The sequence below is a fragment of the Rhododendron vialii genome, chromosome 13a (genome assembly GCF_030253575.1).
Source record: "Rhododendron vialii isolate Sample 1 chromosome 13a, ASM3025357v1".
Taxonomy (NCBI): Eukaryota; Viridiplantae; Streptophyta; class Magnoliopsida; order Ericales; family Ericaceae; genus Rhododendron; species Rhododendron vialii.
This window is the reverse complement of record NC_080569.1, coordinates 25,342,850-25,361,425: the sequence shown is the minus strand read 5'-3', so window position 1 is coordinate 25,361,425 and position 18,576 is coordinate 25,342,850. Positions and strand designations below refer to the sequence as shown.

The window sequence follows — 18,576 nt, the reverse complement described above, 5'->3', positions numbered from 1 at the left end:
CACAACCAATCTCCAGCCGTCTATTGTTGAAATAAATGGTGAAGATTCGTTCAAACTTTTCTTTGGAAGAGTTAAACTTTTCATTAAAAGAGTTTTTTTAAATTCTAAAGCGTCTAAACACATCTGAACGGTTAGAAGAATTAGTTACACAACACATACAACGGTTGTATGAGTGTCATTTCCCGTAAACTGAAATCGAATCTCTCAAGTTCCCCTCGCCATGGCTCTCCCACTCAGACCGATACCCTCCAATTCAGCCACGAACTATCTTACAACTCCGCCGCCGAAGACGACTTCACCGACGAAGTCACCAGCCACGCCCTCACCCCACCACCACCCCTCAAACACCCCAAAACCACATCAACCCTGTTCACAACCCAGACCTAATCTCCACCTTCCCCGACCCCATCCTCCTCCACATCCTCTCCTTCCTCCCCGCCGAGCACGCCGTCGCCACCGCCCTCATCTCCAACCGCTGGCGCCGCCTCTGGACCGCCGTCCCCACCCTCCTCTTCCGCCTCTGGTCCTTCCGCCGCGGCCTCCACGAATTCGTCTCCTTCGTCACCCAATTCCTGCTCCTCTACAGCAACTCCGATATAAAAAAGTTCCATCTCGACTTCAACTGCACTATCCATTACCAGTCCCGAGTCTACGGGTGGCTCCATTTCGCCACGAGACACAAGGTGGAAGAACTCAAACTGGACCTCTACACGCTCCACAAGGACGAGAGGTATCCCGGCGTGTATTTTTATAAACTTCCTCAGTTTATTCACAGATATGGGTTGTTGAAGAAACTGAGCATCAGTTAATGTGATGTTAGTCCTAGTGGGTCTATTAACTGGAAATTTCTTCGTACGTTATCGATTAGTTATGCCAAATTGAGTGATGAGTTGTTGAAAACCGTTTTGTTGGGTGCTCCAGTTTTGGAGTCTTTAGAGCTGTATAAGTGTGCTGGGATTAGGCGCTTGAATGTTGAATTGGCGAGTTTGAGGAAGTTAGTGGTAAATGACAATTGGGGTGATCGTGGTGTGTTGGAGATCTCTGGTCGTAATTTGCAGTCGTTGCAGATACTTGGGTTGTTGCATGAGAAGCATTGTCGGGTGAGAAATGTATCGGGTTTGGTTGATGTTACCCTCATGTTTCAGCTATCGAGTGATTGTGAAGTGGAGCTTGATGGGTTTAACTATGAAGAGTATCAGGGGATGTTGAGGGAAATCCTTGAGAACCTTCCTCATGTTAAGAAACTCATGATCGGGCAGTGGTGTATTCAGGTGAGGTCTTTTCTGTTTCAACATTGTATTTGCAGTTATATAAGCTTATCTTGACAAATGGGCATTCATATTCACTGTCTAAGAAAAAACTTGCGTAGCAATTTGAATCTAGGAATTGTAGTATAATATGCTGCCAACTTGTCCTTCCTCCTTCACTTACTAGATAGGCCTCTCTCTTTTCTTGTTACCTTTTTTTCTGGATTTTCATGCAGTATTAGTTTGCTATAGAAATCTCTGGAACTCTAAAGATTGAATACACAGGGTATTTGAATCACTTTTGATTATAATATTTGTATATTTTTTCAATGACCTGATAGCCTAAGACCCACATCCATTCTTAAGTTAATGTGAAGAAAAGTTGAATTAGTTTTAGGAGGAAGTGTTGTTCGTCTGAAGGTCATGGGTTTGATTTGTAGGGACAGCCTCATAGCTTGCAAGGGGAAGGCAGCGCACATCGACCCTTCCACAAACCCTGTATGTGTGGGAGCTTGGTGCACTGGGTATGCCCTTTAGTTTGTGGCCCAATGAAAGACTTACGTGAAATCGTGTGACTAATTCCCAAGTATTTTTAATTCTTTTTGAAGACAATCTTATTACTATAGGGTTGTGTAGGTGCTAGTGTTATGTTGTAATATATTTGGAATAGAAGCCATTTGCATTGTTGTGGACTTACAAGCTGGTAGGAACCCTATTGGTGAGGAGTACAATCCATTGGCTTGGCCAAAGTTTGGACTTGGCCTTAGGAAGATACATTATTTGATTCCAGATTCAAAGCAATGCTGATTGTACCCTCTTCAAATTCTACTAATTCACCTGACATTACTTCATTAAGACCATGAATATGAGCAATACCATCGCCTCCTTATATGTTTGTGCGTGAGTGGGTGCGGGTGCGTGATAAATCCAAAACTCGATTCAAACGAAGCCTCGATCCAAGGGAGTCTTAGTATCCGGCTCCTCAACCTATTTCTACCCATGAGGATATAAGAGTCCACTGATGGTAAATATTTAGCCTAATTTCCCATAGGCATAAATGCTTCGAGATGATAGAAATATGATCATTATTCGATGACCACGGGGAGATCCATGATTTTTTCCCCACCAATATGACTTATCTTCAGACCTTCTAGTATGAAAAGTAAGGCTTCTCTCCCATTTACAACAACAATTTTCAGTTAACGTACCAGGTTTCCCACTGCATTGCTGCTTAGTTTTGCTTACGTTGTTCTTCATTGAGCCTATTTGTTTTTGAGTCTTATCATTTGTTCTGTTCCCAATTTTGCGTCTCTTTGGGTTACATGCACTCAAGCACATTCCTCACATGGCTCTTTCTGCCTTCCTCTTTTATCTTGTTTGCTTTCTTAGCCTTCTTTTGTAGATGGGCGTTATCCCCTTGATGGTCTTCTAATACAGTCTTCGTCTTACTTAGTGAGAAACTAAAGTTCTCCACTCCTAGCTAACTGTTTCATGTTTTCTGGATGTTTTTTTTGCCACAACACTTCCGTGAAATTCTTCATTATTCTATGAGGAATTAATTCCCCAATTCGGGTGCAGGATGGAAAGATCTTCAGTAGGTATTCTCAATGTTGAAACAAGAACTGCCGTGTGGTTCTGTTGGTAATTGTGACCAAGGTGTACTGGCAACTAGTTAGAGGATTTTTTATCAAGATATTTTGCAAGTATTTTCTTTACTTTGCGTGCATTATATTTGACAACTGTAATGTCTTAAACAATTGTTTCCTTTTTTTGTTTGTGCTGAAAATAGCACTGTTAGTAGTATGCTTTCACTTGACTCTGTTTGTGCTGTTCTAACTTTTGCTCGTGTGTCAAGGTGTTGTCAATATGTGAGATGAGAGGATTGCCTTCTCCAATGTCAAACTGCCATCATTTGATACTCGACACATGCTTGAATAGCTGGGACTTCCCTGGGATAGCAAGCTTGCTACGTTGTTCGTCAGATTTAGAGACATTAGTGATAGACATTACACCGCCTCGCAGTACAAAGGTGTGTTTTCCTCGAATAATTACCATTTTGTTGCTAATGCCATAAATGAGGTTTTATTACTCTCTTAGAGTAGGACAGAGAATTTTTTGCTAAGAGGACAGATAGTTTCTCACTTGTATTTTTTCTCCTTCATTTCCTCTCAGTAGAACTAGGCCATTGACTGGATTTTTGAGGTTGGCATGATTCAAAAGAGATGGAAGAAGTTAGTCAATTGCCTCAATTTTTTGTTATGAAAATGGGGATGGTTCTTCCTCGGAAAAAAATTGGAACTGGTTCTACAATCACTGCAAAAAGTGCAGCACATATTGCACTTTATGTGGTTTGCGGTCAGATATTCCTACTTTAGAAAGCGTTCTCATTCTTTGTCTGAAGTTTCTTCATTTCTCTTAGTGTTACCGTCATTGCAGTTTGTGTTTGATGTGAAATCTTCTCGGAAGATTGATTAATATGTGGCGAAATACCTGGATTCAAAGAGCATGAATTTCGAGAATTCTTTGCCGAGTCTCAAGACTGTTAAAGTAGTCGGCTTTAAGGCAGAGGGTGGTCGGTCCGACTTTGTGATTGCACTTGTGGGGTTTCTGCTTAAGAATGCAAGGGTGTTGGAGAGGAGGGTTTTCTGTGCATTTAGGCCGGAGGACTTCCATCCAGTGGGTCCAAGATTTTTGAACTTCCCCAGATCCTCATCTTGTGCAGAGATTATATTTAAAAGCTAGAAAGGTAATCATTTCATGCCTCCCGGGGCAAAAAAAAATACTACTAGAATCACTGATATACTAAAAGGCCCATTCCGGAACGTAAAATAAGTCTTTATTTTTTAAGAAGGCAATTTTAAGTTAAAAAATAATAGATTTATTGAAATCTAAAAATATGTAATATGGATCTAATTTGAAATATCTCGATGAGATCTTTTATACGATTCAAAAAAATTTTAAAAATTATTTTTTATTTACTCTATTTTTTAGTTTGAAAATGTGAAATAAGTACTTATTTTTTATTTTTTAAGAAGGTGTTCTAGAACAGGACCTAATTACTCCACTAATTCTTGTAATCTTTTCAGTTGTGTGAGGAGTATTTGAATTATTGGTAAGTAAACTGTTCCTTAATTATCGAAAGCATTGTTCGCAATTATCAGAAACAGATCGGAGTATATTTGTCTTCCAATATATGGGTTTCGAGGTGACAATTTGAGTCCAGTAATATATGGTTTCACCCAGCATGTGTGCGTCAATTTTTTTCAATGTAGATATGTTCCAAAACTATATTAATGGAAATTTGATCAACGTGGTTTTTAGCTTGGTTAAATTTCTCAACGAGCTGAAAATATAAGCAATTTTTGCTGAAAAAAAAACAAACAAACAAACGTTGTCTATCATAAAAGTGGATTCAGTATGGATCCGATGTTAATTATAATTGAATTGAATTTTGATTAAATAAGTTTTCGTAGAAAAACTTTTGAGAGTGTACGCTGGGGCACACCAGGGTGCCATCTCAGGCTTTAGTATTGTGATCGAAACCATTAATTTTGTTCAATTCATCGAGTTTGTCGTCCGTTTAAAAAATCACATAATCGAACGTTGGCTCTACATTAGCGGAACGTGGTTTTCTTGAGAAAATGTTGAATGGCTACAATTCAGAATAAGGTTAAGGGGTGGTTTGGCATTTTAATTAAGTCAGAAAGTATTTTTGTCCTTATTACAAAAATTCGTATTTGCTAGTTTTTTTGTCAATTTTTTAAGGATTATTATTTATTCATGATAAGACGAATCTAAAAAGTAAAAAATTATGATTAAAACTCTTTTTTTTGAATAAAGACAAAAATAAATCAATAAGTCAATTTTTTTTTGTCTTTATTCAAAAAAAATAGATTTTGATCGTAATTTTTTATTTTTATATTCCTCTCGTCATGAAAAAACAATAATCCTCAAAAAATTAACGAAAAACTACCAAATTCGATTTTTTAAATAAGGACAAAAAAATCTTTCTGGCTTAATTAAAATGCCAAACGACCCCTTAGAAAATTTTTATTCCGTTAATTCGTTTACGTAAGTGTTGGCGTCCGAACAATCTTATTTTTTACTATGAATTTTTTTTCAAACTAAACGAGTCAACCAGGATGAGCAGCTCAAAACACTGATGGATGCACTATGCGGCACGTGCCCCCACTCAATTCAATTATTTTGTTTACAAAAATTAATTCAGAAATTAATTATAAGAGCTCTAGAGTTAAAAATTAATTATGATTTTTAAGGATAAAATGATCAAACAAATATGATTTTCGCATCAGTTCAAACAGATTGAAAATTGGAACTTTTAAATATCTGCTTTTCATTTAAGTTTACGGCTCTCTTAGGGTTCTCATTTGAAAGCTCTAGAACCAAAAATTAATTACGGAGTATGACTCTTTAGTATAAAATGATTAAAAAAATAAGATCTTTGTATTGATTCAAACGAATTGAAAATTAGAGCACTTAAGTTTCTGCTCTTCATTTGGTTCTATGAGAGTCATATGGGATCTCTAAAGACAAAAATTAACTATGACCCTTTACAATAATATGATCAGAAAAAGATCTTTTTATCTATTCAAATTGATTAAAAATTGGAGTACTTAATTTTTTGAACAATGTTATAAGCACACACAATCACATTATAAATAATTCACTAATGAAAAAATATGAGCATTATTTTTTCCAATTTTGCCCCTTGATGGTGGCTCTCATGAGAGAAGCCGTAAAGGGATTATAACTATTTTTGCGTTTATTTTTAGGAATTTTTTTGAAATTATTTCCCTTTTCTCATATAATGTAGTTTAAATTTATATTATGCTTGATTATAGTAAATTTTTGTTCAAGTGTAGTAAAAATTAATGCCCCCACTAAAGAGAATTCCTGGATCGGTCCCGACTACTACCATCAGAATGGGTTCTATGGGAAGAGCACATTCTCATGTTGCCGCTGAATATTCTCTCCTCTACAATGAGAGAGGAATTTTTTTAGCATGATAATCAGGTGTAATAGAGGTATTGAATTTCGATGTACCCAAAAATAAAAAATAAAATAATTTTCACACTCTCCTTTTAATCATCTACACTTTTTTTTTTGTTTTTATCCACATGAATTTATAATATTGCTTTTGGATTTGTGAAAAAGTGTATTGAGTAAAGGACAAAATAATAAATTTAAGTGAAATAAAGACAAAAAATGGAGTGTGAATTATAAAAAGATGTAAAAATCAATTTTCAATAAAAAAGAAATGTAAGAGAGGAATATTTTCTGCCAATGCATTTTTTGTGCGTTGACCACAAAATCTGTCACTGTAGCACAATGTTCGTTTTGGAATTTTAGGTAATAAGCAGAAAGAAGTAGATAGAGAAATGATAATAATAATTTAGAGAAAATTTATTATGGATTGTTCGTAGAAAGAAAATCTAAAATTCAAAATTCCAAAACGAACATGGCCGAATGTTCGTTTAAAGATTTTGGTTTTGGGATTTTAGGTAATGAGTAGATAGACAGAAAAATAAAAATAACAATTGTGAGAAAATTTATTGGAGACCGTCATGCAAAGAGAAAATCTAAAATCTCAAAACGAGCAGAGCTATGTCCTCGGATCTAGCAACGTGGCAGCCACAGAATAGTAGAACAGAGAACAGTGACAGAAAAGGAGAGGCAGAGGATCCGGACACCGGACCCAACCGCACTTGAGTCTTGAAAGGTTCTCCTCTCTCCAGCAAGACTTCAAGAACAAACAACACACGCGCAGAAGCTTTTTAAGCTTCGGTTTCTCAGTCTCTCTCAACGATGCGAACGATATTAATCTGATCAGAACTATCGATTTGATTTGAGCTCTTCTTTCTACTGATTTTCTATCTGTGGTAAGTGAATTCAGTGAGCTTTAGTTTCTTTCTTCTTCTTTTTTTTTGCGGTGTTGTTGTTCCTTATCGATGTCTTCATGTTCTATTGAGGTCTCGAATCGACATTAATATTGGAGGTCCTTATCAAGGCCGAAAATCCCCATCAATGGTGTCCTAAATCTTACTAGCAAGCACTTTTAGGTATTTATGCTTCAAGTAACAAAGGCTTAGATGGATTCAATCTTTGATTGTGACAACTGACAAGTGAGTAATGGTCTCCAATATGGCTCGAGTCGATGCCCTCATATGCCAATATGGTTGTTGTTCGACTTTTATTAGTTGTTCAATCTTGTTCTGGAAACTGTTGCTCATCTACCAATATGTGGGTAAGCTTCAGCTAAATCTAATGAAGGGTCACTATTGCCAAATCAGGCACATCAGAACAAACAATGCACTCCTTTAGAATACGCCACGTCATATTTTTCAAGAGGTTCTTTTGGCACGTACAATATTGCTTCTTCGTAGAGAAGAAGGTAATATGTAGAGAATTTTAGCTGCTTGGTGTGTCCAACATGGTGTTCTTTATAACTTCTTTCTTCACTCCAAATCAATATATCGCTTAAAACTTGTTAAAGCTCTAAGGAAATAGCCAAAGCCTTTTTATGCTCTGCTAATTAAGACCAAGAGAAGGGAAGGGGAGGAAGGGAAGAAAAACCAGTTGCCAGAGATCACCAATGGTCTTTCAGGTTTTGCAAGTCTCATGTGTAATTCTGTTGGCCATTTCAAGTCACGCTAGCACCCAAAAGGCCATCTCTCTCTACTCATTTTTCTAGAGTAATTAGTTCTATTTTAAGATTTTGGTTTTGGCGACCTATTTGGAGTGTCAGTGCTTCATAGTCCAAAAGGAAAAAGAAGCCTCAATGCAGGTTGGAAACTGAAACCCTATGTTCCTAATGAGGAGTAGGAACTTATGTGACCACATTAACTCCATGGTTTGGTACCCTATAGGAAATGTGTTTGTCATATTAGCAATCCAGGTTATCTTTTCTTTTTCTACAACTTCTCTGTAACCAATCAGAGTTTTCCCCTATGTTACCATGGGACGCTTGTACCCTAGCGAATTATGTTTTGGTACGCACATTACGAAACATGGTACACTTCCATTCCAATACGGTAAATTTCGATCCCCTAAAGTTTTCCCAAAAATGAACTTAGTGTAAGGTAAAAATCTAGAGGGCGTGGAATATTTGTTAGAGAAAATATCAACAATTGGTATTATGCTCCTAGAAATGTGTTTTGTATGGTTGATTTGAAAAAAAAACCATTAGTTTTACTTGATGTTTACCGCTTGGAAGAGTAAGTTCAAATGCATTATCTATAGAATCCTACCCCTAACGTACCACAATTTAGGCATTTGGCGTACCACATTCTCGTTCCCGTTCCTCATACAGATACGATATGCGTTCTCAGTGACATATGTTTTCCCAAAACACAGGAAATAATTTCATCTTCAACAAATCTGCTAAGTACTTCTAATGCATCAATGATATGGGACCTGTTCTTCTGTTTAATGTCTTAATTATATGTATATTCCTTGTCTTTTCTTGTTTTCCTTCTATTGATTCGATTTGATTTGCAAATGGATCTGAAATTTTACTGCCGCAAATTGTTGTGCTGTAAAATTGATTTCATGAATTAACAACTGTAGTGGTTAAATATGAGAATCTGAGCAATTTTGTTTCATCTTCAGTTCTATTTAGTTGCCACTTTGTGATATTGATGCTTGTGTCCCTGATGCTACTGTTGCTTTGTTTTTAGATGTATCTACTAAACTGGAGCATGATTTCCATTTGAGAAAGCTGGGTATTCATTACAATGTCAATGGCAAGTTCTTTAAGGAAATTAGTGTCATGTGTCATTCTTGATCTGGACGGTACACTTCTCAACACAGGTAAATTTGTGATCTGGTATTTATTTTTCTTTCCATCTTGTGCGTACTGTGTAATATTTCCCATCAGAACCTTGTGCAGTCAACATGTTTCTGTTCTATAGATATGTTGGTAAAGTTGTTGAGTGTGCACCAGGGCATGTTAAATGTTGTTCCAGTGTATTCAATGATGTAGTTTTGAGAGGCTTTTTCTTTGTATTGTCTCTTAAAACTTAATAGGATTCCTGAGATTTTAGATTTCGTTTCCGTTGCTATATGTCTCCACATTAACATTCATTCGTTTTAAATCAGAACAAAGATAATCTCAATTGTGGAGGCTTTTGAGAATTGATAGTTGTTTCAGCCTGACTATATGAGTTTTGTATTTAACGCAAAACTGAAGCTTAATACTATTTGGTTCAACCATCCTTTCTCATAAGTTAAGACTACTATATTAAAACATCCCACTTTGCCATTACAGATTTCCTCTTTCCATTCGTAACCTTTTGCTAATTTTATGACAGATGGCATAGTGAGTGAAGTTTTAAAGCTTTACTTGGTTAAATACGGGAAGCAATGGGATGGGAGAGAAGCTCATAAAACAGTAGGAAAGTCACCATTGGAAGCTTCAGCAGTGATTGTGGAAGACTACGGGCTTCCCATATCAATCAATGAATTTGTTTCAGAAATTACTCCATTGTTCAATGATCAGTAATATACTCTATACTGGCTTTCATTTCCTTTAACCCTATATGTCGAGAGATTCATGGACGCACTTGTATATGTGAAACTCTCCCAAAATAATTTAGGGTACGAGGCTCGGAGCCCTGTGAAATTTGGGCAGAATATCCCAATTTCACTTGGAAATGATATATGATCGGAAACGCAAGTCAACAGCATTTTGGTTTGATTGGTTGTGAAAACGTCTCTACAGGGAGCTGGAACCTATGTAGAATTAAAGAAATGCTCACATAGACCTAACAACTATTGATGACTTTCCTGAAGTTCATTCCCTTTTAGCTATATTACCCTTTACCAACTTTGAGAGGCTTGTAATATTTTTTTCCTAGGGGGAAGAAAAAAATGAATTCACACTTTGGACATGCGAAGAATGTTTCTTAAGACATTTGGACAAAATCAGGTCATTATTCAATTTGCGGAGCTTTTGAAGCAACTGGTGTTCTCACCACTATTGTAATTGCAGATGGCACAATATCAGAGCTCTTCCGGGTGCAAACAGGTTAATCAACCATTTGAGGGGCCATAATGTGCGAATGGCATTGGCTTCAAATTCTTCTAGGGAAATCATTGAAAGCAAAATCTCTTGTCAAACAGGCATGTTTGTTTGAAACCTCAAACCATGTTCCTCTACCAATAAGATAACATGATCTTAGTTTTTTGTTTGGCAATTAACTGTTGTGCCCATCATTTCCGTCTATAGGATGGAAAGAATCCTTCTCTGTTATTATCGGCGGTGATGAAGTGACAGCAGGAAAGCCATCTCCAGAACTGTGAGATGCAACTCCTTGCGAGTTAGATCTTTATTCTCTGCACCTAAAGATATGGTATTATAAAATTCAACTTTTGCATTTTGTTTTTGAAGATTCCTTGAAGCAGCTAAAAGGCTTAATATTGATCCACCCAAGTGCCTAGTCATTGAAGACTCCATGTAAGTGACCTTGATTCATTGTGAAATTTGATACTCTCTTCAAATTATCTTGCCTAAAACAACGCTGTTCATGATATTCATCTGTTTAATGTTATGAGGTTTCTGTGTAATTAGATGTCTTTAAAAGTGGCAAATTTCCAACTTGCCATAAGATTTGTTGACGATAAGGTAGCTGATGGTTTCAAACCTCGTCGATGTAGTGACGCTTTTATTTGATATCTTCACTGTAGATTTCTTGTAGGAACGAGACCGGATGTTGGGGTTTGAACTTCGTTTTAGATGTTACGGACTAATGTTTCACTAGTTGATCTGCTTTTATTTTGGGGATGTGATGGACAATTTGCTTAGGTCCTTAGGTTGTTTTCACTTGGACGTGGATCTATATGGATAAATTATGATACTGCTGGTAGGTATAGTCTTACTGATTAAACAATACCACCTGGGGTGGTGGTCCACAGCCACAGGTCTCCGTCTTTGGTGGTATCTGAGGTCACGGGCTCAAGGCTACTGATGCCCCCTTAATGCTGGGATGGTGGCCTCACGACTCGGGTCATTGGACCCCTCTGACTCCCCCCTTGCGGATCGCTTTGGCTCCAGGTGGGGCAGTGCTCACCATTGCTTTTCCGTTCCCTCTAGGGGACCCAATGGGTTTGGAGGCTCTATGGTCATGCCCAGGGGCAAGTCGCCACGCCTGGTCGCCCCCTCCATTCCTTTTTATCGAGCGAAAGAAAAAGTCAAAAGTATTCAGATTTAAAAACTGTTTAAAGCATGTCTGGTAATGATATACTACGAGATGTCCCAAAGCCATAATATCCAATAAGGATCAAATAAAGCTTTGGTTGATTGGAGTCCGAAAAGCTTGGCACTTGAGCTGATTTCAGGAAGTTGTCAGGCTCAGCTGTAGTTTTCACTTGAGGATTTGAGGCAGTTGTCATGCTTATCTTTAGCTTTCCTATGATGGAGAATTATTGGAATTGACAGATGAATATAACCTTGCCTGGAATTCAGTATGAACAAAACTAATATGAAAGAGAGGGAACTTCCCTTGTTCGAGTAAAAAACAAGGATGATTGCGGAAAGAGAGGTCTCCTACCCAATTTTACGCCCAGCGTCCTGCAAGTCCCTTGGTTGCTGGTCTATTGAGTTTTAAGATATGCAAGTTGAAAAAATGACGAATCCGCAGTAAGTTTTCTTTGCTAGGAAGTTGGCTCTGAAATTTAGTATATATTGCATATTCATTGCCCATGCAACGTGTGTGACTTCTTAATGAAAGTATATTATCAACTGTTGGAACATTTTGGTTGCTGGAATGATTAGAGTTGATTGACTTCATTTTAGTTTTTTTCTTTAAGTTATAGTTTCTTATTTTTCCAAGTCATTTGAATTTGTTACAAAAAGAAGGGAGAATTTTTACCATGAGCGGATTGTATCAATTGAGCAGATATAGGTTCCATAAAAAATTGTGTCTCCAGAGTGCTAAAGGCAAGCACGACATTACTATGAGCATAAATTCCCAAGGTATGGAACCCAAAAAGAGGCTGGCCCAATGTAAATGGGATACGATAGCTTCTTTATGGTCTAACACTCTTACCAATATATTATCTTTATTCTGTTCCAGATTATAATCTCTTTTGAAAAATATAGCTCGGAAAGCTATGTAGCATGGATACGGACCGGACAACAAGGACACGTCATGGGACACGACAATTTTCTTCTAGATATAAAATATTTCTTTTAGCTATGCAAACCTACATTGTAACAATTAAATATTTTTGTAATGACTTTTGTTGGAAGATATAGGTGTTAGTGAGTCAGGAGGGTATGAATGATCGTCATTCATTTCGCTCTATAGAATGTAGATGAATGTATGTCTTTCGGTTAATGAAGAAACCCTAAACACTTCTCATAATCACCTAGCTAATAACTTCTGTGGGATGCATTATCCACCAATGGTGTTTGCCTATACACATACACATATCTTTTGTACCAGACTTTTGGGCCAAAAGTTTTGAAATAGTTTACCATGGAAAAGCTATTAAAATTCCTACCGGAGTGTCTGACATGGATATGACAGTCTCTAGGAGTGTCGGCGCTTTATAGCCGGAGAGCAAAAGCTGCTATCATGATGAACCCTGCGATGTAGTGGTGAGATGTATATAACACATCTAAGTAAAGTCTAGTGCTATAATTGCATAAGCAGTTAAAAGAGTACATTTCATGTTTTTATAAGTAAGATGAGATGAGTGTGTTATCTAAAGTTATAGTTTATTTGGGGAATAAGTGTTGATTAAGTTTATTTGGTTATCTACACTTAATAGCTGATCGTTGGGTATAAGGGATTTTCATATTATTCTCCTTGTGGAATAAGTTTATTTGCTTCTCTTGCTAATAGTTTCTTACTCAGTTGAGTTTGTTTATCTACAAGGATATTCAAATTCTTCTCCACGTGGACATGGTAGTGGAATGGTTTCTAGTTTCTACGTTTTAAGGATAAAGTACTTTTACTACATGTTAGACCAGGTGTAACGGCCGGTAAGGCTGCTGGAATGGAAGTCGTCGCTGTTCCATCTCTTCCGAAACAATCCCATGTGTACACTTCAGCAGATGAGGTGATCAACTCTCTTCTTGATTTGCGGCCAGAAAAATGGGGCCTTCCACCATTTGAAGATTGTAAAGCTCTCTCACAGTTTCTTCCAAATTACAGTAAAGCAGATTCTATAGAACCCATTTTATTAAAGCCATTGATACTTAATTGCAGGGGTAGAGGGTACCTTACCAATAGAACCTTGGTATATTGGTGGTCCTGTTATTAAAGGATTTGGTCGCGGCTCAAAGGTGCTTGGAATCCCTACAGGTGTGTATATCTTTATCTTCTGGTTAACCTAGATACCGCTGCATAACACAGGGACTAAATGTTGCAGTGCCGGTAACGTTCTTCAAGTGGGCAATAGCATTGCTTATATTCATGGTCTTGATGAGGGAATGGAAGGTGAAATAGTGAAGAGGGTATAATAGCCATTTTTTAAAATTTGGAATAAAAAAATGTCGTCATTTTAATGTGGCTGTTAAATTATTCAAGAATGAAGCTTTGGAGAGGCAACATGAAAATTGCTCAGATACCCATGTGTGATCCCTATGTGGCTAGTTTCATGAACTGCCAAATATCCAACTCTGAATGTCATAGCATGAAATTACAATGTTTTCTGATTGGTATCAGGTTCTTTATGCTTTGGTATTCTATTTTGATGATTGATCATGCTATAATCTTGTGGTCTTTGATTTTGGGAAAGGTAGATTGGGTAACTGTTAAAGGATCTTTGATTATGTGGCTTGGAAATAAAATTAATGGTATACTTGTTTTCACCTTTGCCTTCATTTCATTTCCTTAAGTAATTGGACCATTTTATTATCTCAGCTAATTTATCAACTGAGGGCTATTCAACTGTCCTTTTGGAACAACCCTCTGGGGTTTATTTTGGTTGGGCTGCGTTATCAACACGAGGCATTTACAAGATGGTTATGAGTATTGGTTGGAATCCGTACTTTAACAACCCAGAGAAGACCATAGTGAGTACGAATTGCATCAAACACAGTATGTTTTTTGTTTGAGTTCCTAATTTTTCAAATAATGCAGGAGCCATGGTTGCTTCATGACTTTGATGATGATTTCTATGGCGAGGATTTGCGTCTTGCTATTGTTGGGTATATACGACCTGAGGTATCAGAATACAACAATTTTGTTTTTTTAATGTCAATACATGTGTGTGTATTTCTTGTTGCTGCATTCCATTCTTTTTTCTTAAAATGCGGTTTGGACCATGCAGGCCAATTTCCCTTCACTAGAGAGCTTGATAGAGAAGATTTACGAAGACCGGAGAATTGCAGAGACAGCGCTTGAACTTCCACTGTATTCCAAATGTAGGGAAGACCCATATTTGAAAAGCTCTCTGAATGGGGATAACAGTCATCTATAGCTTCTGCAATACTAGACTTTCGATCTTTTTTGTAAAGTTCTCACTTGAAGTACGGAAAGTATATGAGTACATACAAATAGGTATATACGCGTTTTGGACCCATATTGGGTCCCCAAAAAATGATCCGAGCTGCTCATTTTATTCAAAATGGTTTGTTTAAGGTACCTGTAAGAAATAAACTCAATGAAATAAACTCAATCCGATATCGGTAAAATGTTTACAGAATATACAACTTTGCTTCATAATCCAAACCTAGATTATGAAAAAAAAAGTTAGATGTCTCATAAATGTCGTTACTGATTTTGAATTGAGTTTATTTTTTATAGGGCCCTTAAACAAACTATTTCGAACAAAATGAGCGGCTCGGATCAATTTTTAGGAACCCAAAACTGGTCCAAAATATGTATGTACATATTTGTATGTACCTATAGCAAAGCTGCTTGAACTTGAAGTATAAGTGATTGAGATTCTTCTGAGTCTCATAACATTATGCCACTCCATGATATCGTTAATGATCATACATCTGTGCTGAGAAGTTGAAGTTGTGACTAGATATTGAAACGAAAAAGTTCACAAATGATTCAAAACATTGCTTGGTACGATTGTTCAGAAGTTTATTGATAAGCTGCAGTGGAGCTAGCTAGTTATCTTGATTTTCCAGGTGCATTCGTTGCTGTTATCCCCATGTGGTTGAACACTTTGGCCCTCCCCATTATGATCGCCATCACTCTCCATTGTTTTGCCTTCTATTGCTAATACTTTTTTTTTTTATCAGAAAAAAGGGTGGGAGGGAGCAATCAATGTAGCAACCCCTGGGCGTTATCATAAGGGCTTCCTACCCGCTTTGGAATGTTTGGTTGAGCGGTCGTCACTACAGCACCACCAAGGTATACTAGCTGGAAGCCTGGAAGTAGTACGTCATCCCACCTGCAGGACAAGGACATCCCACCTGCAGGACAAGGACGTACCAGGACTCGAACTTGAGTCTCGTATGGGGGAAGCATCTGGCCTACCAAAGTAGCCTAGTTGCGATTTCGTTTTAATCTACCGATGTCTCATCAATTCCTTCCATTTAATTAGACCGCTAGTACTCTTTTTAACATTTTTCCCATTTCGTTAGACCACCGGAACCGTCCACATCTTCCTTTATTTGGGTGGTACGTGACCTTATATGTCCAGGGTATAGCTTTTTCTGGGGAGAGAATTAAGAGAACAAGAGAAAGGATGAGATACGTTTAAGGAACCGGAATAACAAATGATTACACAAGAAATTAGAAGAGATTGGAAAATAAAGAAAAAACATGGCAAGTGGAGTGACAGCCCAATAGTCGACACCGTATACTCATGTGCATTTGACCAGGGTTTGCATAACAGTATATCAAAATTTGGAGCTTCCACTGCGCATATTTTTTTTAACGGCAACGAGAACATACATTACAAAATGATAAAAGGAGATAGTACAAAAAAATGAAAGAAAGAAAAGACCCAAGAGGGATAGGTTGATAAAATATCTACCACGACCAACCAAAACAAAACAAACCATAAACAGGTAGCCAAAACCAAAGCCTAAACTCCCAAAATCAATATAGCCACAAGACCTCAGCAGCAAAGAAAGTGTACTTATTGCTCAATGTAATTAGCTCAAGTATACTTTGAGATCAGACGTAAACTCAATGTGGGAGGAGGCGAATAGGAAGCCCTTTCTCTGGCAAAGGGAAAGGAGTGAACAAAATCTTCTCATTGGGATGTACTGTTTCCCATTTGAACCTTCCCACCACATTATACATGAAAACGAGTATCGCGAAACGGGCATACTCTTTCCCGGGGCACATCCGAGGTCCTGCTCCGAAAGGAATATATGTGTAAGGAGCCGGTCCGTCCCCTTCAAACCTCGAGGGATCAAACTTCTCTGGCTCCGGAAAGTAGTCTGGATTCCTGTTGGTTGAACTTGTACTGCAGTATATCTAATACAAAAATGTAGCTAGACCTTGATCAATAGACATTCAAAGAAACATAATTCAATATATAAAAAGCCTATAAAGCATGATGTGATGCAGATCAGATAGCTGAAGAGTACTTGGCAACCAGAAACGATTGGAGGGCTCGCTTTTTAACTGACAGCTAATCACAAATGAAATAGAACCCAATCATTTTTTCGGTTTCTAGATTTGATTCTATGAATCATAAAAAGAAACACCATAAACCAAAAAGAAAGATGGTATTGAGATGAGTAGCATAAGCTTTAGTACCTTCCATCCTTTGGGAATAGAGAAACCAGCATAAGTGAAGTCAGTGACGGCCTGTCGAAACATTCCTTGAGATGGTGGAGTGAGTCTCAGTACTTCACTTGCCACATTCCAAGAATACTTCATCTTCTGTATGTCCTCCCAATTCAGTGGCTCCCCGTCTCGTTTCGCAGCCGAAACCCATCTTTGCTCTGCAACCAAACAGAACCAGGGAAAAAAACCCATAAATACTTTATCTTGTTTAATTTGAAAAACAAAACAAGACATATCTGTATCTGTATATATTACCCTTGAGAACTTGATCATAGATGTGTGGTAAATCTGCAAGATACTTAAGGATGCAAGTGATGACAGTGCTTGTGGTGTGAAATCCTCCAACCAACAAAACCATTAACCTTTCAGTGATCTCCATCTCCTTCATGAAATTCCCTTCTTCATTTGTAGTAACAAGCATATGGGACAGCACATCGTATTTCGCCGAAGCCGCGGATTTCTTCTCCGTCAAATCAGTTTTTCTTTGCCTTATGATTTCTAATATGGTCTTCCTGATCTTGTTCGCGGCTTTGATCCCGCGGCTGAGAGGGGTCCCGGGGAAGTTTATGGCTATGGGTGATGACAGGATCGCCGGGAGCAAACAGTAGAACGGCTCGGAAAAGCTCGCGACGCGTTCCGGGTCTTCGATGCTCAGGAACACGCCGCACGCCACTTCGAAGGTGTAGTCCTTGGCCAGAGGGGCGACCGTGACCTCTTCTTTCGAGTCCCACTTCGTTTTGAAATGTCTCTTCGCTATCGAATCCATCACCTTGACGTAGTTCTGCAAGGCATCGGGTTTCAGAAAACCCGTTGCCAATTTGCGCGTCATGGGGTGCTCTACCGGGGAGCTGGGAGCGCGGCGAGCCGAAGGGAAAACCTTGGCCACTGCGGGCGGAAACCAAATGGTGACGAGCTTGTTCTCGTTCGAGGACAAGAACTTGTGCCCTGCCGAGCCGCACAAGACCGCAACCGGTTCCCCTATCAACGAAGTTTTGAAGACATCCGGCGAGTATTTGGCCATTCGATCCGCGACGAACTTTTCCGGGATTCCTTTTCTCAGCGTGGAACCGAACTCTATTGTTTCACCAACTATCGGCCATCCCATTGTCCCCGGAGGAAGGTTTTTTCGATGTCGAGCTTTCTAGGGGAGAGTATTAGGCCGAAAGCAATAGAAAGGAAGGGAGTTAAGATGAGGAGGAGTAACCAGAGAAACAAGAGCTCCATGTCAATGTGCTTGTCTTGGATAGTTAGACCTGAACACTCTATTTATAGATGAAGAGATAGAACAGGCTTGTACTGTCTATTGTTCATTGATTTTTCTTTTCTTTTCCTTTTTGGTTGTTTTAAAAAATTATTGGGTTGTGTAGACCCCACATATTCGTGATAATGTTGGGACACCGGTGTCCCAAAGCCACTAAATAATTATGCGTTATTTCGGTTGTTCCGGAGATGGAATCAGCGTAACGTTGAATTTTTCATTAGTTTTTATTTGTTTCATCAACATACTCAATTCCACAATTTCGAATTTCAATAAACATGCAACCGTCAACCCTCTTCAGTTGTCAGTAAAATTGGACAAGTCCAATTTAGGCATTTTCAAG

The 18,576-nt window shown here is 38.2% G+C and overlaps 2 protein-coding genes and 1 pseudogene across 6 annotated transcripts; 2 read left to right on the top strand and 1 right to left on the bottom strand.

Annotated features, from left to right (window-relative positions):
* Positions 1-211: 211 nt before the first annotated feature.
* Positions 212-4,487, top strand: LOC131313236 (putative F-box/LRR-repeat protein At3g28410). 3 transcript variants are annotated; one of them, XM_058341442.1, is made up of 3 exons: positions 212-1,271; positions 3,103-3,276; positions 3,684-4,487. In XM_058341442.1, exons 1-3 carry the CDS (start codon positions 1,137-1,139, stop codon positions 3,720-3,722), a joined length of 348 nt encoding a protein of 115 aa, XP_058197425.1. In that variant the 5' UTR covers positions 212-1,136; the 3' UTR covers positions 3,723-4,487. The 3 variants fall into 3 exon arrangements, 2 of the variants coding, with proteins under 2 accessions (XP_058197425.1, XP_058197424.1); XR_009196113.1 differs by having other exon boundaries at positions 819-2,271; XM_058341441.1 differs by lacking the exon at positions 3,684-4,487 and having other exon boundaries at positions 236-1,271; positions 3,103-3,630.
* Positions 4,488-6,943: 2,456 nt separating this feature from the next.
* Positions 6,944-15,313, top strand: LOC131313547 (bifunctional riboflavin kinase/FMN phosphatase). 3 transcript variants are annotated; one of them, XM_058341913.1, is made up of 11 exons: positions 6,944-7,147; positions 8,945-9,077; positions 9,578-9,764; positions 10,258-10,388; positions 10,495-10,564; positions 10,657-10,722; positions 13,238-13,392; positions 13,481-13,576; positions 14,138-14,289; positions 14,357-14,440; positions 14,547-15,313. In XM_058341913.1, the coding sequence occupies exons 2-11, from the start codon at positions 9,002-9,004 to the stop codon at positions 14,694-14,696; spliced, it is 1,167 nt and encodes a 388-aa protein (XP_058197896.1). In that variant the 5' UTR covers positions 6,944-7,147; positions 8,945-9,001; the 3' UTR covers positions 14,697-15,313. The 3 variants fall into 3 exon arrangements, 2 of the variants coding, with proteins under 2 accessions (XP_058197896.1, XP_058197895.1); XR_009196234.1 differs by having other exon boundaries at positions 7,006-7,147; positions 14,138-14,293; positions 14,547-14,640; XM_058341912.1 differs by lacking the exon at positions 6,944-7,147 and adding an exon at positions 7,309-7,327.
* Positions 15,314-16,173: 860 nt separating this feature from the next.
* LOC131313546 (beta-amyrin 28-monooxygenase-like) lies at positions 16,174-18,318 on the bottom strand (annotated as a pseudogene).
* Between the last annotated feature and the right edge of the window lie 258 nt (positions 18,319-18,576).